The sequence below is a fragment of the Eulemur rufifrons genome, chromosome 5, assembly GCF_041146395.1.
Source record: "Eulemur rufifrons isolate Redbay chromosome 5, OSU_ERuf_1, whole genome shotgun sequence".
Classification (NCBI taxonomy): Eukaryota; Metazoa; Chordata; class Mammalia; order Primates; family Lemuridae; genus Eulemur; species Eulemur rufifrons.
Genome location: NC_090987.1, coordinates 49,537,598 through 49,565,256, shown reverse-complemented (window position 1 = coordinate 49,565,256; position 27,659 = coordinate 49,537,598). Strand labels below are relative to the sequence as shown.

Genomic DNA, 27,659 nt, shown 5'->3' with positions numbered 1-27,659 from the left:
CTGTTCACAGATATTTGGGTCGTTTCCACCTTTTGGCTACAGTGAATGACCTGCTGTGAACATGGTGTACAGTATCTGCTGGAGTCTCAGCTTTCCATCTTTTGAGCACATACCTAGAAGCTGAATTGCTGGATCATGGTAGTTTTATGTTTAACCCTTTGAGAAACCACCAAACCATTTTCCATTGTAAAGAAAACTATACTTTTCCTATTTAAAACACTCACAGATTAAGGTGTGAAGTTAATATGGTCATATATACAACTGATAATTGCATAAATAAATATGGCAACTCAACTGTCATTCATAAATACAAAATTTTATTTGCACTTCATTAGTGTAGAAAGACCACAATGCTTTTCATACCACAACACTCAAGACACGCCAAGTTATTCAAATACATAATTACTTATTTACCTTGACTAAACAAAACAGTGCAGTTTAATAAAAGATATACCAAAGATAGAGTTCACAAATTATCAGACCAAAAAAAAAAAAAAGAAAAAGAAAAAAAGAAAAAAAAAGGAACACGGTCTAGGCGTAACTGGAGTAAGCTTCACCATAAAGGGGAGAAGTTTTCTCATTACAAAGATACAGGATGTTTAGGCAAATACACGTATGTTCTTTGATATAGTAAAATGTATCTCTTTAAAATTCCTTTAAACAGGATTTGTTTAGGACAGCAGCGTTGTTTTAAAATCTTTTTCTATAGTTTCAAAAACATTTTTCTTTATTGAATCTTTGTAGTTCTTAAAAGGATAAGGTATGTCCCTCAGGAAACCATGAGAGAGATTCTGCGGCCTTAGGACCGAGTCAAATCCAACCCTCTAACTAGTAATATTCTACTGTTACATTACATAATAAATAACCTTCAATGATGACCATGAATGGAGCTTCGCTTTGTGGCAGAAATACTCCAATACTTCAAAGATGCTACAGCTGGGGGAAATGTCTTGTAAAGAAAAAGCACTTAAGATAGCTTTTTTCCAAAAAGTCTTTAGTTTTACAAATTTTCTTTAAAACAGCAAGCAAAGCACCACGTTCTCTCTTCTTATCAGAATATCTTCTGTCCTCATAATATAATTAACAAGGACAATTATATTATTTATTTCAAGAAACACTACACCTTTCATTCTCCCATTCTTCATATTAGAAGTACTAGGTTTCCCAGTGGGCGTACACTAGACACTGGGGTAATGAATGAAATATAATAATTTGGAGGGAAATATGTAACTTATAACCAAAACTTACCCAGGATTGCATATTTGCATATTTACAAGTTAGTGTATAGCTCTGACTTGGATTACAAAGTGCGAAAGGAAATTGTCAAAATGATTGTAGTGCAGAATAGAACGTTTCCCCCTCTCCAGAAACTGTTTCCACTTTGTCTCTAAAGTAGCCAATCAACAGCATCGGACGTGCGGTCTTGGCGGAGGCAGTTCTGGCGGGATCTCGGGTTCTGGTTGTAACGAGAGGATACTATTGGACAACTCATTCCTTAAGATATCCAGAGGCATCTAAAGGTTAAACAGAAAAGACAAACACATTTTAATCTTATAAGGTACATTACAGTTGACTTTTGAACAACCTGGGTTTGAAGTGCACGGGCCCATTTATATGTGAATTTTTTTTGCAATAACAGTTATGCTAAATGTGCCTACCTCTCCTCCCTACTTCCCCCACCCCCAAGACAGTAAGACCAACCCCCCCTCTTCCTCTGCCTACCTAATGTGACAATGACAAGGATGAAGACTTTTATGATGACCCACTTCTACTTAACAAATAACAAATGTATTTTCTCTTTTTTATGATGCTCAGTATTTTTCTCTGACTTTACTATAAGAATACAGCATATAACACACATAACATACAAAATATGTGTTGATCAACTGCTTATGTTACTGGTACGGCTTCCAGTCAACAGCAGGCTATTAGTAGTTAAGTTCTGGGGAGTCAAGAGTTATGTGTAGATTTCTGACTGTGGGGTATCCCTAAGCCCTGTGCTGTTCAAGGGTCAACTGTAAATACTTTGCAAATTGTCCAGTTATATAGTAAACGAAGTATTGTTATATAAACCTCTCTGATCATCAAAGATTAATCAGACATTAAAATATTAAGCAAAACAAAACAAACAAACAAAACAAAACAAAACAGGTTCAGGGCACTGCATGTCACACCACCAAACACAAGGTATTCTATAGTCAGGAAGAGTCTACATAATACCCTATGGTAGGAGAGACCTGACCAACCTCATAAACATTTACTTTCATAGTATCCAGTATAATGAAAATTTAATACATTAACAAATGAAAAAAAAATGGTCTGCATTCTAAGGACTTATATGCTTCCTAAGAAAGAAATAACCTCTCTTGGCAATTATATAAACAACCACTTTATTAGAACCTTTTGAACTGAGCAAATTTCACTTAATAGTAGTATAAATAAACTTCACTTCCTACTACTAATCTTTGAATGTAAGCCCAAAGATGCCTGAATAAACTCCTCTGCTCAGTGAAGCTGCCCAGCAGTTTTCCTGCAATTTAGCGACACGGAAAGGCCTTTGCGAAGTGGCTCCCACCAGGGAGCAGAGCTCCGAGGGAGACAAGCTCGGCTCCAAAGGGCTGTCTTCTCCGCTGAGACACCGGCACACTTTGCTAGGCCTCTACTGTCTGTATCAAACTCCTCATGGGAAAACAGGAAAAAAGAAAAACAAATGTCAAATGAACATGGCACATTACTTTACCTTGTTTAAGTCACTCCACCAAACCCTATTTCAAGGCTAAGCAAATACACTGCACATCAACTCTAAGGACACCAAAATCCGAGACGGGAAACCTACGTCACTATAGCAGGTCTGGCCGAGTCGACAACTACACCTGGTTCTCGAGCCTGAGTGTAACTACTGCACTTTTGTGTCTAAATAAAAAATTCTCAACAACAAAGTAATAAAGGAAACAACAGTTTTCAGATGAAATATTTTCATGATGTAGATTCTTTTTTTTACCTTTTTCAAAATGTCATCGACGAGTTTCAGAAATATCTCATCCACATTGAAGTTGTCCTTGGCACTTGCTTCACAGAACCGCATCCCAGTTATCTGCTGTGCAAACTGAGAGAAGACACGCACCTACGTCCTCTGTGCGGGCTGCACCGGACCCGGGCGCGGGCGCAAGGCCTGGCCCCTGGGGGAGTCCCAGCCTCTGGGCTCGGCTTGCAGGGACGCGGTGGGACTGAAGGGCTGGAAAGTCCCATTTATGCCCAAATATAAAACTCCCAAGCGTAACAAATTCTAGCATTATGAGGAACTAGCAAAACAAAACACAACAAAATCCCTAGGGTGGTATCAGGACGTATCTGACATTTAACATGCGAGCAGCATCATTTCTCCATGACTGAATTCCTAGCAAAAATGAAGGAAGCTTAAAAGACATTAGAGCAAGAGCAAATCATGAAGGCAATTTCATGGCTTAAAAAATCTTTCTCTATAAAATGTCAGGTTAGATAATAATGCTGTGTATACTAATCTGTTTATGTTTTCTCCCTCCATTTCAAAATGAAAATTTAAAGAAGCAGGAAGTCAGGAAAAAAAAAAAAAAAGAAAACAAATGAGAAGGATATAACTTGAGTGATCACTGTATTGATAATTATTTCATAATATAAAATAATAGTAATTTATTAAAAGAAAAAAACATCAAGTCTAATCACTGAGTGTGGGGCCCGGGACCCCCGTGCCTCTCACCTTCTCACCCTGTTGCCTGGTGATTTCTCTGTCCGTTTCACAGTCCAACTTATTTCCAACTAAGAGAAGTTCTGCATCTTCTGAAGCATACTGTGGAATTTGAAAGAAGCTGCATTTCAAAGACGGGCACTGTCATGTACTGAAGAGGAGAGGTAAACATATACTATGCTTTCCGCTCATTTATATTTGTGTGGTCACATCCACCATCCGTGGGTGCAGGGTGTGCGAGACAGGGCTCATCGTGTCCTAGAGAGCAGCCTGTCACAGGCACTAAGAATCACGATGCTCTTGTCCTTTGGCCCAACCAATCCTAAGACTCCATCCTAACGAAATGATTCAAAACACAGGCAAAGCTCTATACTCAAAACTTTCATCGACTGAAAAAAACCTAAAAGTCCCACAAAATGGATGAAGAATCAAGTAAGTTAAAGTACTTCTTAAAAAACACAGCCATTAAAAACCAAAAACACGCTTTGTTTATTTTTTTAAAGAACATTTAATGACACAGGAAGAGCGTCATGATAAAATATTTAGTGAACTAAGCAAGATAAATGGACTGAGCTCAGTCTGGTTTTTCAGGACAATAAAACTATAAATTTTAAATTTACTTTTGTGCTTTTCTTGATTTCCCAAATTTCTACAACGGAAGTGTCATTGATTTTACAATCAAGAAAAAAAGTTATGCTACATTTCTAAGTTTTTAAAAATATACAGGCACAGCTGGGTGTGGGGTGCACATCTGCAGTCCCAGCTGCTGGGGAGGGTGAGGCAGGAGGATCGCTTGAGCCCAGGAGCTTGAGGTTGCTGTGAGCTATGGTCAGGGCGCTGTACTCCAGCCTGGGTAAAAGATCGAGACCCTGTCTCTTTCTCTCTTTTAAGAAAAGTTAAAATCTCTTGAATAACTCATTTAATTTTGTGTATTTCTAGAAAGTTATTTGAAACAGACTGCAACAAAAGACACCTGAATGGTGCGGCCGTGGCTCAGTTACTCAGCCAAGCAGGGCGTCAGTCTCCTACCAAGGACGTGTGGGCAACAGGGATAGCACCTACCTGCAGTAACCACTCAAGAAACGATGCTCCACTCAAATAATGATGAAAAGCAAGCGGCAAGTACCAAAGAAGGAGGCAGCATTAGACCTCAAGACCTTGTCAGAGTCAAAAATTCAAGTACCTAACCAGGCCTTAGGATTTAGGCCATTTCTTACGGTTTTATATTCATCACGTTAGTTCCAACCTTTTGGAGTACAAAAACGGTCCCTTTCTAACTTCCTTAAGAGCACACGCTGGCTTCAGCATGAGGGGACATCGGAACCCTGCGATGCGTCACTGCAGGCCCTGGCGTGACCAATGCCAAGTGCAGAGCAGGCTGGGGTGGGGGCTCTGCCCCAGGTGGCTGCTCTGTGGATGCTCAGGAAATGGGTGTCCAAGTGACCTTTCTGCAGAAATGAGAATGTCCTATATCTAATTCCATGACAGCAGCTGCATATGGTGGACTAGGCATGTCTGGGCCATGAAGTCAGGTAGTCCAGGGTACCAGAATAAAAATCCTGGTTTTATTATTTATAAGCTGACTCTGGATAAATTTTATTCTTCTTTGCCTCGTCTATAACACAGGACTACACACCTCCCCTGAAGGCTGTCACGTGGGTTAAATGACGGTTTAGTCTGTACAAAAGCATGTTCAGTAAATGTGTTTCCCCTTCTTCCTTTTATAATGATTAACATCCACAAGCAGAGTGTTCACATCGGACAGAAAAATGCAACTTACCTTATCAATCATCTTCATCCATTTTGGCAAATCATCGAACGTCTCCTTCTTAGTGATATCATACACTAATATGATCCCCTTGGCACTTCTGTAATAAGCTGAGGTAATGCTGTTGAATCTCTCCTGACCTGCTGTGTCCCTAAGAAATAGCAGCAAAAATCAGTTCCCAAACAATAACCAAAGTAAGCAACTCTATAATCCAATGCAAACATAAACTATGCTTTTGTTTTTCTACTATGAAAGAACATGAGTAACATGCACATTTGTTTTTTTTTTTCCTTCCCCTGATGATTACAGTTAAAGAGTGTAGGAAAAATTCAGGTTGACTAAAACTATATGAGATACAAGCATTCTCTGTACATGGGTTAACTAAATTAGATGAATGGAGATGGATTATGAACCAATATCAACATACTATTCTAGAATAACTTTTTCCCCCTAAAAGATAGAAAATCACGCTAATACAACATCAAAATATATGATCATTATGGTTTTCCAAAATAAAACAGAAGGTAAAAGCTTTTAAAATGCAGTATTTGCAAAGCAATCCCTAAGAGTTCACATTGTAGGTGGTTTACACCACCATTCACCATCCCCGAGAGCAACGACGATGCACAAGGAATGCGAATTTCACACACACGCACAACCGCTCTCACAGTACGAGCCTATGAAGAATGAAGGCCCCACATCAAAGAGTCATTTCTCACTCACTAGCCACCAGTGCTAGTGTGAGCGTGGGGCTGGGATCACCAACTACCACTTCAGGTGAGAGAAGAAAAACGATTCACAATTGCAATCCCAGCAGGCGTGGCCTGAAGTCAGCAGCACTGGGCCTGTGGGGACAAGCAGGGCCAGCGTGTCTGGGATCGCCCCCAACGTGTCCTGCCAACGCGGAGAGCAGCACCCCCACTGCAGGCCCAGCCCTGCTGTGCACCAGATGACGCCTCACATCTGCGCTAACACCTGGGCAAAGGCACTGCTGTTTGTAAGCGGAGAGTCTCTGAACTGGCTATGTTCAAACAAAAATATAAAGAAGTCACAATTACCGCCAAACCAAGATTTTGAAAATAAGAAAATAAGAATTTTCATGGCAAAAAGTCATAATAAAAGGGAGGAGAGAGGCCAATCCCACAATAGTTTAAAGATGCTAAAATCCTGTATAGAACAAAATCTTGTTTTCAAATAAAATGTCTTCCCAATGTGACAACTTGGGCAGAAATAATAAAGCATAAAAGCAATTTTTGATCTCTTACTTTACACCCAAAGGGCCAACATAAACTAACATTAGGTTTGTAATAAATTTCTGACATTCTAGAATAAAGCACAACAGTACACGGAAATTTACTACTATAAATTATAATGCAAGTTCACTTGACCACACTTTTCCCCATCACAAACCATAAACTTTGTTCTAGAAGGTTCTGAGTCCCCAGTCTACTAGACTGTGAGGGAAACTGAGGAAATGGAGGGAACAAGAGGAACAGCAAAGATATACAGGGAGTTAGGCAGTAGGCTGATACAAAACTGTTTTTTTTTTTCAATCCTAAACAGAAAAGGTGGTCAAAGCAAAAGGTAGGAGAGATACCAAACAGATTTGCAAATACAGTAAAGTTCACTATTCCATGATTGCTAATTTGAAATCTAAAAACTTTCTTTTTCCTCCAGGCTGACACTGGCCACTTCAACCTGAAGGAAGACATGAGCACATTCACAGTGCGCAGACCTAGTTCTCCATGTGATACGCCAAGAAATCGCTGGAGAACCACCATGTATTTCTAATTAAAATGATGCTCAATGGAGGAGGTTCTGATCAGGAAGGACTTAACAAGGAAAACAATTTCTTTAAAGACCATATATAATTTAGCTCTTCCCAAAGAACCGTAACCCAGGTACGCCAGGGTCCAGTAAGCTGGGGCAATGGTGCACACAGGTAACAACAACACTCTTCAGTGCAAGGTCACACCATAGCAGGGGAGTTTCTGCAAGGGGAACAACACTTCCCTGGGCACCTTGCAGGACTGGGTCCCCAAACACACCCTTTGGCAATGCCGCTATAATTTACCCTTCAGACTAGACTTGCCACCAAATCAGTTCACATTAGTAATGCCTTATTGTTAAACAAAAAAGCTCACCAACAATGCCATTTGCTTTGTTCCAGAGGATGCTAAGAATCCCCTGGGGCCCTGATTGGAAGCCCCAGGAGGGCAAAGGCTGGTCTGTTTTTGTCCACCAGGGTCCAGCAGAAAACTGGTACTGAACAGAAGGTTACAGAAGGTTTAAAATTCAGAAAGCTGGTGCCCCTTCAAGGCAAAACAAACTTCGTATTTTGGCCCAGAACTGCAAAAAAAATTGGAAATCAGAAATCTAAAGAATATGGCAGACAGATGGACACTGAATTCTTCAGGATTTCTAAAAACAACTAAAAGACAACACTAATAGGCACCTTCAAGGCAGCTGAGAAAGAAAAGATTTATATACCATTTGATTTCCACAGGGAATCAATGAATAAAATTATTTCTCTAATCCTCGGCATTTAGGAATATACATTAATATTTTCAAAGCAATAAAGAGTTATTAAATCCTTCAGAGCATAGTTTGCCATCATATCACAAGTCATGGCTTGTCCAAATTAGGATCTGACAAAATGTTTTAATGTTTTTAAAAAATTCTGTGCTGAGTACTGTTAAGAAACATTTCCCATTTCTTTAAAAAGTCAATAGAACACGTATTTTTTTCTACTCTGAAATCTGTAGTTAGCACAATATAGCTGAACTGCAAATTTAAATAACAATCAGATGTAAGATCTTCACTGAGCATTTTGAGAATTATGTACTTTAATACATCTTCATTCTAAGCAATTTTTTTAAATTTCAGCATATTATGGGGGTACAAAAGTTTAGGTTACGCATATTGCCCTTGCCCCCACCGCCACCCAATCAGAGCTTCAAGCATGCCCATCCCCTACACGGTGCATATAAGCAATTTTAATCGGGCTTTTAGTGTAAATCAACTCACATTCATTTCTGTATATATTCAATAAATTTAGATACCAGAAACTGGGGGCTCAAAACCAGAGAAATTACAGATAATACAGCTTATAATAAAAACAATCAAAGAACTGGGATAGTAAAAGGTATTTTTGATGTAGTTTAAAAAAATGTTGAATGAATAACATACTTAGAAATCTTAGAAACATTAAGAAGCTTGCCATTAAAAAGTTCACTGTTTTTGCTGACTTTAAATCAGACATAAAGAAAGAGAAATCTCAAAATGCAAAATCTGAGGCAATCATTCAAGAAACACTAACCAGTTTACCACTCCCCATTAAAAATCATTCCTTAAATTCCATTATTTTGGGCTTAGCTCTGAAAACTGAAGGTAGAAAACCATGTCCTTTGAGAGAATACACCATAGTCCCAAAATATTCGGGCTGACAAAGGTTTTATTTCCTATTCTCTACAGTGCCCCTGCCTGAATGACTTTCCCTGCATACTAACTTATCTGCTATCATGTATGTTTGAAGAACGGAGTAAATGAAATGTTGATTCCATTCAACAAGCATTCACTGAACACCTACTATGTGCCAGCACCATAAAAATCCCACATAAATCTCCATTTTTCAAAAAATTAGACGATGGTATCAATGCACTGATCATGTTCTGCCTTTCTCTAAAGACGCAGAATCCTAATTATTTCCCCTCTTTATCTCCATAAACTTGAATTTTTCAGTAATGCTAAAGAGCTGATTTCTAGAGATTTATCAAGGTCAGCTATTAATAAATCATTATTTACTACAGTTAGCATGTCATCTGTTCTGATGTCTCTCTTTGCTTTTGTTGCAAATTGAAAAATTCCTGCAATTCTGTTTTTCTAGTTTGGTGATACAACAATGCTTAGACTATTCAAAGATTCTTATTTGATGTACTTAATATGTCCATTTAAACAGTGCAATTACTAATTTTCAGGGCATAAACCAATTTCAGGGTATGAATGCTCCCCCTCTTCCAAGCAGAGAATGAAAGAACGATGCCAACCTAAGAGGACCAGTTAAAACAAAACCCTCCATAGTGAAGACTGGTCCAGTGGACAGAACAAAGGGACCCTTACATGAAGCATTTTAATTCTGTGCTTGCCTAAAGGTAGGAGACAAATTTCATGGCTTCAGGTCCATTTCAACACAAGGACAACTAGTTCACTGTGAATAATTTCCAGGATAACCATTAGGATATAAATGCACGGAACTATGTATCTAGTCAACACATTTTATTTTAGCTACACTTACATAAAGTTCTTACATACGCTCATGCAGAAATACTTAAGCACAGAGAAGAAAAAAATGGTCCTTTTTCTGACCATAGATAATCAAGGACCTGAAAAACGTGACACTGACATAAAAATGTGACGACATCTGCAGCTTTTGGTACTTTAAACTTTTAGGAATCTATAGCAAATAATATTTTTAGTTTGGTTATATCCAGGAATCGAGAAAAAAAATGCACTTCTTCTAACAAGACCCCCCTGTGAAAACCACTGGGCAATGCTTTCACAGATGGACAGTCTAGAAAGTCAGAGCAGAGCAGAGCACACAGTGAGTCCGCAGCGGCTCCGTGAAGGGCCGCTTCCGGCCACGCTGGCTCCGGCTCTGCCCTCGACTCAGGACGGAGTGACACCACGGCGCGTGCCGCCACCAAGCAGATCACAGCAGCAGCAGCACAAGGGCTGCTCGCAACTCCACAATAAACCAATCATAACTTTAAAAAAGTAGTAAGAATTAGAATCACGATTCCAATACTTCCTTTTTACCTACTGGACAGCAATAATGAAGAAAAATGTTTATCATCTTTTAAATAAAATATTTCGGAAAATACAAATCTTATCTTCAGTATTATATGATTAACGAAGTGGCTGGCATATCCTGGAAAATGAGTCACTGTTGAAATCCCCTGCAGGCGAAGCCAAATTCTACTTCCTTCGTGAATCACGGAGTAGTCCACGTAGGAAACCCGCAGTCGCCCTGTCAGTGAGCCCAGTGCCTCCGTTTCCCTCCCTCAGCTACATTCCTCGCCAGTGTCCTACAGTTGTGAAAATTTAGAGAACGAAGACAGAGGGGTGAAAAGTCAAGGCAGAAGCAGGGGGAGTTATTTTTGCAGGGTGCTTTTACATCCAAGAAGAAAGCAGTTTCTGAGCACCTGTGCTCTTCCTGGAACCCCACTCACACTCCCTCCACGGAGGGCACGCCACGAGGTAGGGCCCTTAGCTCAGAGTCAAAGGCACTGCAGCCAGATTCCAGAAGCATCCAACTCACCAGCACAGACAGTCTTAGCGGGCAGAGTTCCAGGAAAGCACCAGGACATCTGAACATACTTTTATAAACCAGATTACTACCATCAGGGCGGAAGACAGTATTTGTGCATCAGTGAAGATGTGCACCACAGTCCCCAGGCCTGGCTGCCCCCTACTAAGGTAGAGGAAGCAAGCGTCACACATACTCCAGTAGTGCCTACGTTACCTTTTGTGAAGCAATCTCACCAAAAATACCTCACCCACAGGTGCTGCGTACACAGACGGACACATGCCAAATCCCTTACCTTAAAGAGCTTAAAATTAGAAACAGCAGCTGTGTGCAAGACACTTTACTTCCATTTACAGAGTTAAAAAAGGGGCAGCAATGCATGAAACAAAGTTTGCTGCCTTTTTGATCATGGGCTACTAAAACAGGAAATATCTATTTTTTTTTTAATTCAAGTATTTAGACAAGGCTTGATGTTTCACAGTCAAGCCAAAAATAAAAATACAAAAACCAAAAGCACAAACCAAAACAAAAAACCCCAAAACCAAAAAATCCTTAAAGTAGTCAAGGGCGACCAAATGAAGACATTACCTCAGACACCTCCGGAAGGCAAGTAAGCAAAGCTGGCTCAGCTGCAGCTGCGCCCAGACACGGACACGGATGAAGAATGAAGACACGGCACTAACATTCAAGCATTAGGTGACCGGTGATGCCACAGATGAAGCAGCGGTTAACGCAGATGAAAGCAAACACACACATGGTGGACAAACAATCAGAGCTCAGGGTGACCTGCCGAGAGGAGTTAGTGAGCTGAGTACACTGCATCTGTGTCATGAAAACAAAACAGCATTCTCAGAAGACCTCAACAGCGCCACCGTAAACCACCACCAGACCCGAGCTTGTCCTTCCTTCCACCTGTCGGTGCTAACGGCTAAGGGAAAGCTATTAGGGCTGAATGAAATTTTAACACAGCTGGTTGAGTCTCGCATTCCAATTACGACCTGACAAAAGGGCTTCTCTTCAGAAAGAGGCCCCTGGATTCATCTCCAGCGGGCATTAACGGGGGCCTCAGTCACGTGGCATCAGCAGAGCAGCGGGAAGGGGGATGCCACTCTGCAGCAATGTCCACAAAGTGCCACCATGAACAGCCCCAGAACTGTCTGCAGGGGATCTGCCTTCAGAAGGGGCAAATCTGGTTATGAACATGTTGGACTTTCTTTGAATGCTATCACACTAAATACATGAAGACAGGTACCTGAGCAATCATTTTAGTGATGACAGTTTTGATATCATGTCAAATGATTTGAAGATAGAGGCAAAAAGGTTCCAAACTAGCTATCATTAAAGTATGAGGTTATTAAGTATGAAATGTCTGATTTCCTTAAGTACTAAGTTTGACAGGTGATGTTGACATTTCACTTTGACACTTCTTGTTTTATTTTTATTGTGAAGTTACATCCTCAGTCTTTCGAATGCACATATTGGCTTGTGACTATCTTTCAAAAAATTTTTAGAGCAGTTTTTGTTCAACCACAGATAAGTTAAAACTTCATGTTATTATTATTTTTTTTTAATTATTTTTTTTTTTTTGAGATAGAGTGTCGCTCTGTTGCCCGGGCTAGAGTGAGTGCCATGGCATCAGCCTAGCTCACAGCAACCTCAAACTCCTGGGCTTAAGTGATCCTACAGCCTCAGCCTTCCGAGTAGCTGAGACTACAGGTATGCGCCACTATGCCTGGCTAATTTTTTCTATATATATATTTTTAGTTGGCCAGATAATTTCTTTCTATTTTCAGTAGAGACGGGGTCTCGCTCTTGTTCAGGCTGGTCTCGAACTCCTGACCTGGAGTGATCCACCTGCCTCAGCCTCCCAGAGTGCTAGCATTACAGGCGTCAGCCACCACGCCGGCCCATGTTATTTTTTTAATATGAGTTCTGTTGTGGAACCAGTGCTGTGCAGAATATCAACAGAGTGTTTGGGAAGGATGTGGCTAATGAATGCACAGTATGTTGATGGTTTGAGAAGTTCCATTCTGGTGATTTTATTTTTGAAAACGAGCCACATGGGCGACCTGAAACCAACGTGGATAATGATGAGCTGAAAGCTGTAGTGGAAGCGAATCCATTTCAGCCTATGCATGAATTAGCAGCAAGCTTTGATGTTACTATTCCAACAATATTGGACCATTTGAAACAAACAGGCAAGCTAAAGAAGCTGGATAGATGGGTTCCGAATGAAACAAGTGTCAGAAGACAAATTGTCTCGAAGCTTGCCTTTCTTTGCTGTCATGACATGAAGGTGAATCCTTCTACACCATATTGTTACATGTGATGAAAAATGAATTCTTTTTGACAATAACAAGCATTTGGCACAATGGCTGAATAAAAATGAAATGCTGAAACACCAAAACTGAATATTCATCAAAAAAACTAATGGTGTCTCTTTGGTGGTGCAGCACTGATATTAACCACTACAGCTTCATGAAACCTGGTCAATTGATTATAGCAGATGTCTACTGCAACCAATTGGATGAAATGATGAGGATGCTTGTGAGTAAGCAGCCGAGACTGGTCAGCAGAGACAGGCCAATCCTCCTGCAAGACAACACATGACCACATGTCGCACAAACAACACTGTTCGAACTACAGAGGCTGGACTGGGAAACTCTCTGTCATCCACCGTATTCACCAGACCTTGCACCAACTGACCACCACTTCTTCCAGACCTTGGACCACTTCTTGCAAGGAAAAATACTCAATTCTCAACAAGCTGTGGAAAACGCCTTTTGCAATTTCATCGCCACTCACTCTCCAGGCTTCTTCGCTGCTGGCATAAACAAGCTACTGTTAACATAGTAAAACTGTGTCAATAGTTTAGGGTGATACTTTGACTAATTGTACTGTTTCTTGTTTGAGATAGAATAAACTAAACTTTTGATTCTAAATCAGACATTTCATACCTAATGACCTTAAGACCATTCTTCCTTCCACAACTCCCCATATGCAAGTGGAATATGACATGACATAGCCTCTTCTAAATTCTCTTTTGAAGGAAGCACTGTTGATTTTAAAATTAGCAAAGGAGCAGAAAAATAGGAGAGGTGAATCAGCTCAGTAGTTAATTTCACTAAACAAGCGTATGGATGATTAAAAACAGACAGTGCAATACTGAGTGCAGGCTCTTCCACTTACCAGATCTGTAATCTGATTTTCTTTCCTCTTAGCTCAACAGTTTTGATTTTAAAGTCAACACCTGTAAATAAAACAAATAAATATGAAGCAAAACAATAAAGGTGAAATTTGTCATACAAAATAATTCCATTTGTATGTTTTTGTATTATTACCAGAAAAACAATCACACAGAAAACCGGCATCAGGGATAAATTCCAAGGACGAGGCAGAAGCACACCGAGATGTGCGGCTCCACGCCACCCTCCTGCCTGAGCGCATGGGAACGCCGGCCCGCGTCAGGCCTTCCCCTGATCCACGGAGCTAGTATCTGCTGGCCATAGCACGATTTATTACTACCACAGTTCGGCATAGAAGCCGGCTTAAAAATCACATTTCATAATTACACCAACAAATGGATGGCTTGAAAAGGATGTTATCTTGGGGAAAATTCTTATACGGAACACTGGAAACTTAACCTTGATTTGAAACAGCCTTAATCTGAATTTAGAAGTTACTGTATTAAAATTTTTGGCACTCACAGAAATTCAGGTAAATATAAACATGACATTTATTATATTATCAATAGTGGGAGGGAGGAATTATTTTAAAAATGTACTCTTACACAAATTAACATATCCAGTTTTAATTTTTGTTCATTTTAATATTACTAAGCAAACCATCATGGATCATCTTTTCTTTTCAATTCAGCCCATAAAGCTTCAGATATATTTTTTAAAACCAAATTTTCATTTGTGTGTGTCATCTTATATGCTTTTCAGTTACAGAAAACTTAAATATTCCAAGACAATATTTTTTTAACACAGTTTTTGCAACTAAGGAACATGAAAGGGATGCTGGCTGAATTCAGAACCAGAGATACTTTCCCCACAGGAGCTACTTCCTGACTGCCTCCGGGACCCACGGTGGGTGATCCCGGCCTCCCACAGGCTGGTGGGCACCACATTTGCAGTGGCACCTTGGCCGCAGGGCAGGAGGACCCTCTGTCGCTGGGAACTGATGCAGCTCTGCAGTCAGAGAGGTTCTTGAAGGGAAGCGGAAGACGTGACCGAGTTTTATAATTAGTAACACACAGTAGACGGCAGACACCAATGCCACACCAAAAGGCATGTTTACAACCCTGGGGGACGCCCTCCTCCTGTACAAGAGAAGTTGCATGAAAATGTCGTAAGAAAACAAAGCTTGGAGAACACTCTATTAGATTTCAATTCTTAACCTCTCACATCAGACAATTTCAAATATCCCTGAAGGAAAGCTGGTTAACTCAATTTCACTTTCAGTTCTGGAACTGATTTCCTTTACAAAGTCAAAGGACACTTGAACACAGCCTTAAAACAGGAAGCAGGGTTGTGCATGACTAAGATCCTTAGGCGGAGTTCTTTAATGACTCAACGACAAGGTAACCGCATAGCTTACAGTGATATTCTACAAGATACAAAACACGGCATGAAGAGACTTGCTAGGTGCTGATTTTAAAAAGGTGTATATAGCTTAATGACAAAGCACTGCCAGGCTAATCTGTGATGGAATTTACAGACCAAATTCATATTCTGTCCTGACTACTATTCTGTTTTAGTTCTGTTTCCAATTACTTCATATGAGTTTGTCTTAAAATTTTTAGTTAGGGGATGTAACGTCTACAAAAACTTGTCACATGGCTACTACTTTACTGAAAAGAGTTGGCGCATGACACCACTCGTGAGCTCTGCTTCGAATCCACTACAAGAGTCCCTTGAAGCAGCCAGAGCAGAAAAGTCTCGTTTTGATGATGCCGTTTTCTCTGCACGTCAGATGCTCTTTCAACTGACCTGAGCAACTTATTCAACGTTAGCATTGCCACACCAGGACTATTTTTGTAACCACAAAATTTAATGAATAAAAATAAAAGAACAGGGAACTAATATTCAAAATCAGAAAATAAGTGCTATTATCACATGATCATAAACACATCACTAATTCTTAGTAAGAAAATAAGATTAACAATCTGTTTAGCCACAATGAAGACTATCTAGTTTTAGTGAGATTAATGTCAATAAAATCACTAACAACAGAAAAAAATACCCAAGTGGCTAAATCTAAAATTCCATGAATGAAAACAGTTAATTAAAATAGTCCTCTCTCTTAAAGGAAATATCCTATACCTATATCATCTAATAGCCATTACACAGCTGGTAATGACTGGAAACAATCCAATTTATGGCTTAGAAATATATTTTTATAAAAGTATACAACTAATCATTTCTAAAATGCTTCTTACATCAAGTCAAAAATTTCTTAACGTTGTCTATTTTTAATATTCGCAGTTCATAGAAATGACAATGGGCCTCAAAAAAGGTAACAAGTTGCCAGCAGCCTCGCTTATTTGGCAGATTAATTTTGGGAAAAGTCAGTAGAGTTCCTCCCACTGAGGAGGAAATGTTTACAAACAAATAAGGGACAAAGAGGGGAGCAACTTCATTCCCCTCAATGGCCCAGTAGGCCCAGTGTCCTGCAGGTATCTGGACTACGGGAGGAAGCAGCCAGCCCCCACCACCCATCAGTTCATGGGGACAGTCCCTGCCCTGGAAAAGCTCAGTCACACTGACCTAAATTAAATTAACACACCACGCACTTGGCAAAGAAGTGTCTTTCTCTGCTGTTTTCTCTTCTTAGAGAACCTCTTTGTCTGCCCAGAAATCTTTTAAATCCTAGATTTCCCAGCTGAACCCTTCTCTGCCTGCACCACCCTCATCCTCTTCTCACCTCTGTTCCCAGTTCTTGGCCCTGGACTCTCTTCCAGCCCACATCACACTGCTCCTTCTTTGTCACCCCCCACGGGCGATGTGCCCTCTGAGGACAAACTCATCTTTGCCCCCTGAAGTCCAGGACATCGCCCGGCACACAACAGCAGCTCAATGAATCTGATGACTGAAAATCATCAGATTCCACTACTTCTCCACCAAGTACTGTACATGTAAGGAGAAATGCTGGTTATTTTTGGAAAAGTTAGGGAAATTCAGGACTGATGAATTAGAAAAAAAAAAAAAAAGACACTTAAGTAGTACTCAAGTAGACGACAGGGCGGGCAGATGTGGAATGGGAGCAGTGGAGGCAGGCGTGCCCAGCACACAGGTGGGAGAAATAAATATGTGCACACGCACAAACAGAGCGTTTCACTTCTACAAGTCCGCAAAGCCCGGGGCAGTCTTAGTATGCTCGCAGCCTCTCCCTGCTACCTTCATCTCCGTGGATTATTACAGTAGCAGTTTATTCATCCAGTCACTTAGATGAAGTGCTCCACCAAGTAGATTATTCTGGTAACAGGAGCTTACCTTTCTTTAAGCTTACCAATTTAGAAAGTCTTTTACTTTAGCGAAGCTTTCAACAAGGACACAGGTTACAGGGCTATACTATTAACGATGAGCTTAGACTGCTCTACTTCAGTCACTGTACCTTATCCTTGACCCTCGTTTCCTTTAGTAGTAACATGATAGTAAACATCTGTCAAACATTCCATGCCTGGTACCCAACGTGTCCAATCCTCGCAGCAGCCCAGCAAGGTGGGCGCTGTTACTTCTATTTTATAGAAGACGACACCGAGCACAGTGAGGTAGGCAATTTCGCTATGGTCATGCCACGTGCTATTTGAGCAGCAGAACCAAGATTCAAATTTAGACCACTGCCCACCGTGAAAGGTTACCATAATAAAAGTCAGATGGGTGAAAAAAGAAAAAAGTGTGAAACGTTCTGCAAATGGCCCGTAATCACCATAATTAAGTGGTTACAGACAAAGCCTAACTTTGCACTTTGCCTTCTTAGTTGCCTTTCATAAATCTTAGCAACAGCATGAGCAGTCAGTGTGCTCAGTGCTCATAAGATTTGTAAGTTCCTCTTAAGGCAAAACATTTCCAAAACACTACTGTGTTTCCTTCTGCTGGGCCATAAGAAGTTACAAAAATGAAAACAGCACAAATACACAGAAATTTCTTTCTTCACACTTCTTTCCAAGAAAGCAAAAATAACGCTATGGTCCACGCCTAGGATTGCAGTCGCACAGACTGCACCCTTTTTCCTTCCATGCTCATTTCCATCGTCCCCCCTCCACCAAAGATCTTGAGTTTGCACCAGACTACAGATTTTACTAACACCTTCACAAAGCTAAAGGATTTTCTGACTTGGAAGTAAGCCTCAATTCAAACAGTGGTTGTGATGTTACTGCAATTTACAGTAACGATTTTAAGTTTGTACAGTGGCTTTTCTTCCAAGGATATATCTTATACAATGTCATCCAATTTAGGACATAATATTCCTACTAAGGGAGAGGATTTTAAACATTTTCAGTGAGTTGTGAGAAAATAAATTAAGAAATATTCCAAGATCACAGAGATAGAGGCAAATCTAACATTAGAAAAAAAGTCACCTAGGCCGGGCGCGGTGGCTCACGCCTGTAATCCCAGCACTCTGGGAGGCTGAAGTGGGAGGACAGCTTAAGCTCAGGAGTTTGAGACCAGCCTGAGCAAGAGCGAGATCCTGTCTCTACTAATAGAAAAAATGAGCCAGGCGTTGTGGTGTTCGCCTATAGTCCCAGCTACTCGGGAGGCTGAGGCAGGAGGATTGCTTGAGCCCAAGAGTTTGAGGTTGGTGTGAGCTAGGCTGACGCCATGGCACTCTAGCCCAGGAAACAGAGCAAGACTCTGTCTCAAACAAAAAACAAACAAACAAACAAAAACAAAACAAGTAACCTAAACACCAAGTCACTCTTCTGCCCAAAGTATACCACCTCTGAGAGAAGAGTTCAAAATGAATCTCCATACCCTGCAAACTCGCTGCTAGAACTTTCTTTCAATTCCTGTACTGTCCTCAGGAGGTACCCTAATTTGTGAAATCCTATTAATGTTATTTAATATTATCTGGCTTTTCCTACTAAAGTTGTGTTATGAAGATTCAATCAAATAGAAACTAAGTAGTATAACTGTAAAATATTTTGATCATCTCGGAAGCAGGCACTATTAAAATAGTAACGTTGCCATGTGCCATTAAAATATGCTTAGTCAAGGGCCGGGCGCGGTGGCTCACGCCTGTAATCCTAGCACTCTGGGAGGCCGAGGCGGGCGGATCCCTGGAGCTCAGGAGTTCGAGACCAGCCTGAGCAAGAGCGAGATCCCGTCTCTACTAAAAATAGAAAGAAATGATCTGGACAACTAAAAATATATATAGAAAAAAAAAAATTAGCCGGGCATGGTGGCACATGCCTGTAGTCCCAGCTACTCGGGAGGCTGAGGCAGTAGGACCGCTTAAGCCCAGCAGTTTGAGGTTGCTGTGAGCTAGGCTGACGCCACGGCACTCACTCTAGCCCGGGCAAGAGAGCGAGACTCTGTTTCAAAAAAAAAAAAAAAAAAATGCTTATTCAGGGTTAGGTGCAGTGGCTCACACCTGTAATCCCACTGTTTTGGGAAGCTGAGGTGGAAGGACTTCTTGAGGCCAGGAATTCAGACCAGCCTGGGCAACATAGCTAGACCTCATCTCTACAAAAAAAAAAAAAAAAAAAATTGGCCTGGTGCAGTGGCGCATGCCTGCAGTCCCGGGGGGGAAGCTGAGGCCAGAGGATCACTTGAGTCCAGAAGTTTGAGGTTGCAGTGAGCTATGATCGTGCCACTGCATTCAGCAGAGCAAGAAAGAAAGAAAAGAAAAAATGCTTATTCAGGCCTGAGGATATCAAATGTCCATCCTAAGTTTAATAAGATCTACCCCTCTCTTGCATTCCAGAGTTGGCATGCTCTACCCAGCACCGACAGACCACCCCATGTCTCAGTATGCAGGAGCATAGGAGACAGGCTTGCATTGGACTGGAACACACCATAACAGCACAGACTGCATCAGGTGGGGACAGAGGGGGGAAAGCCAGAGCCAGCCAGAGGAGTTGGACATTTCCGTTCTCATGGAAATACGCATGCATGAGACAATTCCATAGAAAGGTGTTAGTCTCTTCACAAATAAAAAGAAAGTAAAGAACTAACTTTTTTGGTGTTTGCTGTATTTCAGGTACTATTCTAAGGGCTTTATGTACATTAAATCACTGTAGTGGATCATCTTAATTTTATGAGATGGATACCATTATTGTCCCCACTTTATAGATGAAAATACTGAAGTCAGAGTAGATGCCAAGGTCACTGAGCTGATCAGAGCACAGGCTTGAACCTGGGCTGTCTGGCTGCAGGCTGTGCGCCTCCCCACTCCCTGTGCGGCCTCACCTAATGAATAAGCGGAGGAGGGAGTGGCTGGAAGGAAAGTATGAGCACATATTTAAGGCTGACAAAACACCTTTGCATTGCTAGGCAAGTGTTAGAAAATTAAGAGTGAGGTACGCTAGCTGGCTGGCTGGGGCAGATTCCATTCCTGCACCAAGAGGCCTTCTCGGCTTCTGGGTTATAAACAAACCTCTATCTGAAAGGCTGTGGCCATCATGTCATTTTGAGCTCTTGGTCACAAGAAGATCACATGCAAAAAATACTAACTTTACTACCACTCAGAACAGATCCATAAAAACACAGGTACTGTCAAATGGATTATGTATTTTACCCAGGTCATGCATTTACGTTTTGATATTTCATATTCACCTATTTACAGATAAAGAATTTTTTGGAGTTTTCACATCTACAGGATACATTAGGAAGAGAAGAGAATTATAAATTGCCTTTTCTGGGCCAGGCACCTGAGATACTTTATTCTCACTTATTCCTGTACCATGAGATACGAAAAGAGTGTAAGTTCCACTTTTTTTTTTTTTTTTTTTAATGAACGAGGAAACTGAGGTAAGTCACTTGTCTAAGGGCACAGTGGCAGCTGGAACTTAAATCCAGCACTGCTTTCCGTCTCCAGTATCTACTCTTTCCACACACACCACCACCTGGGGAGCAGCTAGAAAGAAGAGCTGGTCAAGGAGAAGGCCGACTGTGTTTCTGTGATTCTGTAGCCCATCAACAAGAACGTTAAGGTTCTACCACACACAAGGTGGAACACACAAGGAAGAGGGAGAGAAAGCGTGTGAAAAACAGCAAAGCTCCTGGTTTAGAGGGGCCTGTCCCTTCACTCGAGTCCCGGCCTGGGGAGTCCTATGTGTCAGCTCCTATAGCCTGCCTGAGTTGGCATTGCAGGCTATTTTGTTTGTTCTGTAAACTACGAAGGTATTATGCAAGCACAGAAACCAAACAGTGGCCTTTGTAAGATTTGGGGGCAAAAACGTTTCTGCAGAAAAATGTTTTCTGTTAAGCCTGTGTGGTGCTTCCTGGCTTTAAAGGATAGGGATTTAAAAAAACAAACAAACATAATCACACTCAATTAAGGGCACTATTTTTGGTCTGAGTTTTGGTTTTCCAAATACTTCCCAAATGTCAAAGATGTGCAATAAAGGACAAAAGGAGAATGACTGATTTCTTCCTCGTTGAAGCACAGTGGCATTTTACCTCTTGTCCAACACTGCGTACAGCCACCGCCAGGACTCGCTTCCCCTTCTGAGAAGGATAAGCCAGCTGAGCAGGCCTCAGCCTTGCGCCCTATAAAATGACCAGGAGAGTGGTGTCTGACACACAGCCTCTCAAAAACGTGTGCTGAGTGACCACTGTACAGAGTTATGCTTTCTTTACAAATTCAAAGCAACGTTTATTTGGAACAGCATCTGGCACCGAAGGCTAGAGAATAATTTGGACCTATCAGTTCTCAAAGGAACCTACTCCGCCTTCTACAGCCAGTTCCAAGATCTATTGACAGATTGCTGCTGGCAGATTCTACAGACTGGAGAGAAAGAGGCGTTCTCTAAGAACCTGGATCTCTGTCATGCATAATGAAACCTTTATTCTTCAGTGTGAGTGCCGACAGGGGAGAAGCTAAAAGCACTTCAGCCTCTTTAAATAGATTTTTATTCAACCTCAACAGCCCAATGCCAACTAAATCTGCATACTTTCTACGAAAGATAGCTCTTTATTCCACAAAAGAGGTCACTGTGCAAGTCTATCAGCCTGCAATAAGTTCATTAAATGAACCTAATCACATAATGCACAGCATATGTGGGAATTAAGAACTGAATGTTAGTTTCTCGCACACTCGCATCTCCCTGAGTCATTGTGTTACATCATCCTGGCAGGGGCATCTGCAGCAGGTTCTCTCCAGATGGAGTGCAACCACACTGGAGCGCTGCAGAGCCTGGGCCTTTGGAGTGCAATTCTGGATGATTTCCCCTAATTCTCTTTTAAGTGAAACACTTGGGCAGATCGGTCTTGGCTTGGAAGACTGCATATAAATACAGAAGAGTGAAATAAAATACAGAGATAAGCATTTTAATCCAGTGTATTAGATGCTCGTTCTGGGTTTTCCAACAAAAATTTCCACCCTAAGTTTCCAGAATAAAGTGCAAGTAGTCAATTTCCCTCGACAGCCAAACCACAGTTTCCAGGTAAAGACACTCCTGAATACATGCCATCTATCTTATCACCAAAGAGTCAAGGGTAGGCTCCCAGATAGCCATTTCTGCCGGTGATTTACACTCACCTGTGTTTCTTGGATCCTTCAATTCTGCTGCCGGCTCAATTGCCAGCCCGGAAGAAATGGAGTTACCTGCACCACCTCACTCCCCTAGCACACTCCACCTCCCACTGAGGCCCGGCCCACCGACCCTGAGTGCATCCTCATCTCAGCACAGACCATGGGGGAGAGTCAGGCAAAGACAATACGGGGAGTAGGGCCAGTCACTGAGTTAAAACCACTTCTGAAAAAGTACTGTCATCTTCTAAACCAGGCATTCTCAGGGGCCAGGCTGTGAACTGTAACGTGCTGCTACACAATGAGAAAAACAAAACAGTACCTTGTCTTTCCTAATTTTCTTCTTTTTCAGTTCAGGATAGTGGATTGCTGAACGTTCTTACTTGGCAAAATAAAAGAACTGGCAATCCTATACTGGCCTCCCGCATTTTGGGGAAAATTTTACTGCCCAGAATATCAGAATTCTGATCTAGACTGTCTTACTTAGACTTTTCCTATATTTAAATATACCAAAGGTTTAAGATATTTGAATGATGGAATATAGAGGTAAAAAATGCAATCCTTAGAGCATTATTTTAATATTCAAAAGGCCAGTGACAAGTGGTGACATGGGCATCATTAAAGAAAGTTGGTTTCATTGATACCAGAGAATACCACTGTCTCCACAGGGCTGTTATGAGGACCAAATTAGAAACCCAGGGAGGGGCTTCACCACATCAGACCTTTACATGTGTGAGATATCACTATTTTCAACAAAGTAAATTTAAATCTCAAAGCAAGCTAAGGGACAGACAGAAAGATAATTCCCTGACCCTGACCACCTACTAACCAGCTGTGCCATAGACGGTAAGTTTTTACCTCTCTGAGACTTTGTATTCTCATCTGTAAAATGGGGATCACTTCCTGGGCTTCTGTGAGGCCTTTTGCTGGTATATAGTAAGTGCCCACCAAACAGCAGTGACTACTAATAGAATATTATATTTTATGTGCACATAAAACTAAATTACTTATATAAAGTCACAAACTAGTCAGTGGCAGAGCCTAAAGCAAGAGCCCAGGTTTCGTATTCTTACTCTGGTGTTTTTTGTAAAATGCAGTGTTGCTGGAGCAAGAGTAGGGGTGGGTGGGTTTCCACTGGGTAAAATCATTTCAGCCCAAACAAAATTAACAGCTACTTGCAACAGTTACATAAAAATAAAACAAAGGTTGACAAATACATAATTTTATGGGGTTGCTTTTTGATATATACTTTTTAACAGCTCATTTACCTGTTTATGCTAAATCTAGTGGGAGTCAAAGAGGAGGAAGACAGATCAAGCATTCACCGTTGCTAGACAGAAATGGTTTCTGCAGCTTCCAGTCAGAAAGTAATGGTCTAAATGTGCACACACACACTTGCACCCACAGATTCATAGTAGATAATTAAGTATGCCTGTGATATAGGCGTCACTATGAGAAAAACAGTGGTCTAGGTATGTTAGACAGTTGTAAATTTCTATAGTCAAGTACTTTTTCCATTTCTCAAACTCTAAAAAGCTGCCCCTGTATTTAAAGAACTTGTCAAATTATGCTAGTTATAACAAAGTAATTCAATTCCATGAATACAAAGTCCCTTTGAAAATAATACTCCACTTAGACAACTTCCATTAAATAGGTCAATTATTAAAAACAATCTTTTTAGCTTTTCATATCCTTGTGAATTATATATCTTTTAACCAAATCAGCTTCTGATCTGATTAATGATACAAAAAGAAAATCGACCTTTTACTCATTTATAATTTCACATAATAGTTCATCATATCAAATCCCTAAGGATTTCTACTAGGATCCTTTATACAAAGTCCAAGTCAGTCTGATGTGCTTTTAAAAGGCACTTACTGGACACACTCTTCTAGCCTGTGAATTACACAATACTATCATTTTGGGGACCCACCTGGTCTAGGCATGCTCCTGGACCCTCCCCTGGTCATGCAGCGGGGCTCATGCTCTTTTCCTGACTCTGCTGTCTTGAGTGACAGGCACATATCTACAAGCCCTGGCGGGGAAAGGGAAAACTGCAACCATGGAAAAGAATCTTCTCTATATGGTGCTCCTTGTACTACATGGAAATGAAACTAGAAAAACCAGCTTCATAAGGACTCTATGAGCTAATTCAGGTGAGGCAACCACAATTCTACACCACACCCAGCATCATGTTTAAATATCATTTTTATAAAGGAACTAGAGGAATGAACTAATCTTCGCAACATTCCAATGAGGACGAAGCCTTCTCTGACCAACCCTCACTCCTACCTTCAGTGGCGGCACTCCCACTGTGTCCCCATACTCTGTGCACACCTGTAACACCATGCCCCGTGAACGCTGACTCACTCTGGACAGAGCCCATGTCCTGTTTACCGCTGAATCCCCAGCGGATAGCATAACACGCAGCACACAGTAGGTGCTCAACAAATGACCTGACAACTGGAAGTGAAAAGCAAATCTGTGCCAGAAACTGAAGGGGGCTAATTAGCTTTCCTAAAGCATCTTCAGGCTCTGGAGCAGGCTGAGGGTCACCATCTTCCTCTAACCTTTCCAAAGTCAGAAACATTTATTAAGTACTATAGTATTATAATACTACAGGCTATGTGGGGAAGAAACAAAAATGAGCAAGCCAAAAGACTTCAGCCACACTTGGTGTGGGTGGTGTGTGTACATGTATTTGTGTGTGTTTTTAAGGGACAGAGAAATAAACTGCCTGGTTTCCCTGCCTCCTGGTTTCTCCCTTATTCCCAAACATCCTACAAAACTCCGCCAAATTAGTTTCACTGCCATCATGCCAAGCCTTACTTGGAAGCCATTATGGTTCCAGGTGCCCACAAGATAGTGTCTACCCTCCTTGGCATGGAAGTCAAGGTCCCGCAGCATCCGTTCCCATGGCCCCTCAGGAATCTAAGAATGTGGGGGTGCTGCTCCACCGCTGCCCAGTTTATTTATTTATTTTCTCCCTCCTCTACTCTGAAGGAATGCTGCCCAGTTTAGAAAACCCTTCCTCTTCCTCCTTCTAAAGCACAGCTTTGCTCATCTACCTCACCCTTCATCCACTCAATCCCTCACAGGTACCCACCTATTGGCACCTGTACTGATTTCTTTTGTGCACAGTACAACCATATCATCCTCCATTTTTTTTGTTTTTAATCCTACTTTATTTGTCAGGTACAAACAACATAAACTTCATTTGATGATTTAATAACTCCCTGTACTCTGTATAAGCCAAGATTAGATATTTGAAACAAATATATAGCTCTGCTACTGAATTTTAATGTCATGTCCCCAAGGCCAATATTTTAAAAACAAACGGTACAGACAGCACAAATATTTCCAAAATGATCTACTCCAAGAAAACATTAAGGGAATTTCTCAAAAACAAGAAAGACAATACAAAAATTTTCCAATAAGACATTGTAAATTTGTTACATGACAATGTGAAACCAATGTCTCAAAATTATACCAACAGCCTTGGAACTACCGCTGGTTACAATACTAAGTATCTGTGTAAGGATATGCAATGATACTTTTAATTCTGTATTTTAAATCTCCATATTGCTCAGTGTTTGTTGGACCACCCCTGGGGGAAATCCCTCCCTGCCTGTCACGGAAGGTGACTGCCCTTTATTTTAAAGAATCATCCCATATGTGGGGTTCTCCTAGTTTTGACAGCTTTTAAGGGGTTTTCCACAGAAACTGTTGCCCACATTCACTTGACAAACCCAACGTCCTGTAAGTATGACTTCATTAAAAATTTCCCCTGCATCTTCACTTTCAGATACCGAAGCTATTACACTTCTTGACCTGGGGTTAAGGTATTCACTTCACTCTGTAAGGAATTATCCCCATGTTTGCCAATCACCGGGTTATTCCAGGTAATGGAAAAATACAGCTGAAATTCCTCTGCTCCGCGTTTATAGTTAAAAGAAGAAACTTGGTGTAGTTTTAGTCTTAATATTCTCCGTAGGCAATTTTACACTTCATCATTTCAGTGCATCATGAAAAATGGGTTCAAAATGAGAAAATAAGTCCTGGTTTACAGTGAAAATACTCCTCCGCCTAAGGCAAGATCAAAACTAGCCATAAATGACCTGCGTTGGTCACCAAACCAGGGGCACGCAGGTGTTGTGAGTTGGTATTAACTTCGCTGCCTGCCTGCTTCCCACGTCACACCCCCTTTTTTGCTGGGTGAGTGTGTAAAAGGCCGTAAGTTTCTCTTTACCAGCTATATCTACCAGAGCTCCGCAGGTCCGATGCACCACCCTGACCTCATGACCCGTGGAGAGTGCGGGAGAGGACGGTCCCGACCCGGCTCCGAGCGGGGACGCAGGAGGGGAGCGAGAGGCTTGCGCCTGGGGAGGATGGAGGGCCGCAAGGCCCCAAGGGCAAGTCTGCGTAGAGACTAAACGAAAAACCCCGGCTTCAGGGATGGGATCGAAGGGGTTCCACGGAAATCCCATCCCCCAAATGCAAGGCCACTCGGAGCCACACAGCAGGAGAGGAGGAAAGGCTCTCAGGCGCGAGAAGAAACCAGGCCGACGAGGCCAAGGACACGGCCCTGGCGCCGCGGAGCGCAGCGCCGGAGGCGGGAGGCCCAGCCCGGGGTCCGGGCCGGCCGCTGCGCTCTTACCCACGGTGGACTTGCAGGCCTCGCAGAAGGTGTCGTCCGTGAAGCGCTCCATCAGGCTGGTCTTGCCCACGCCGCGGGAGCCGATGATGATGACCTGCAGCTTGAAGTCGGCCGGCCTGGGGGGCTGCTTCCTCCGGCGGCCCTGGCCGCCCGACAGCGCCGGGGAGCCCGCGCCCAGGCCGCCGCCGCCCCCGGCCCGCCTCTGCAGCGCGGCGCCCGGATCCATGCACGCATACGGCTCCCGCTCGGCTCGCCGCCCGCCGCCGCCCGCCCCCCGGCCGCGCGCCCCGGGCCCCGGCGCCCCCTCGGCCTCCGCCGCGCGCGGAGCGTCCGCCCCGGGCTCGGCGTCCGCCCGCTCGAGCGGCTCCGGCGGCCCGCGGGCTCCGCGCTGAGACTGCGCTGCCGGCCGGTTCCCCGCGCCCCCGTCCCCGCTGCCACCACCGCCGCCGCCGCCGGGAGCCGAGGAAGGGAAGCAGCTACTCCGCAGCAGCGGCAGCAGCATCCC

The 27,659-nt window shown here is 42.2% G+C and overlaps 1 protein-coding gene across 1 annotated transcript; it reads right to left on the bottom strand.

The window, feature by feature from the left end:
• Positions 1–297: 297 nt before the first annotated feature.
• On the bottom strand, positions 298–27,659 carry RAB12 (RAB12, member RAS oncogene family). Its single transcript, XM_069468257.1, has 6 exons — positions 27,155–27,659; positions 13,987–14,047; positions 5,505–5,643; positions 3,737–3,826; positions 3,002–3,106; positions 298–1,514 (listed from the first exon to the last, which is right to left on the bottom strand). The coding sequence occupies exons 1-6, from the start codon at positions 27,654–27,656 to the stop codon at positions 1,401–1,403; spliced, it is 1,011 nt and encodes a 336-aa protein (XP_069324358.1). The 5' UTR covers positions 27,657–27,659; the 3' UTR covers positions 298–1,400.

What these genes read in the sequence shown, in the direction of transcription:
- RAB12 (XM_069468257.1), bottom strand. Translation starts at nt 27,656, where the DNA reads ATGCTGCTGCCGCTGCTGCGGAGTAGCTGCTTCCCTTCCTCGGCTCCC. An exon ending in GGCCTGCAAGTCCACCGTGG is followed by an intron (nt 14,048 to 27,154) that starts GTAAGAGCGCAG and finishes TTTTATTTACAG; the next exon opens with GTGTTGACTTTAAAATCAAA. An exon ending in AAAATCAGATTACAGATCTG is followed by an intron (nt 5,644 to 13,986) that starts GTAAGTGGAAGA and finishes GCTATTTCTTAG; the next exon opens with GGACACAGCAGGTCAGGAGA.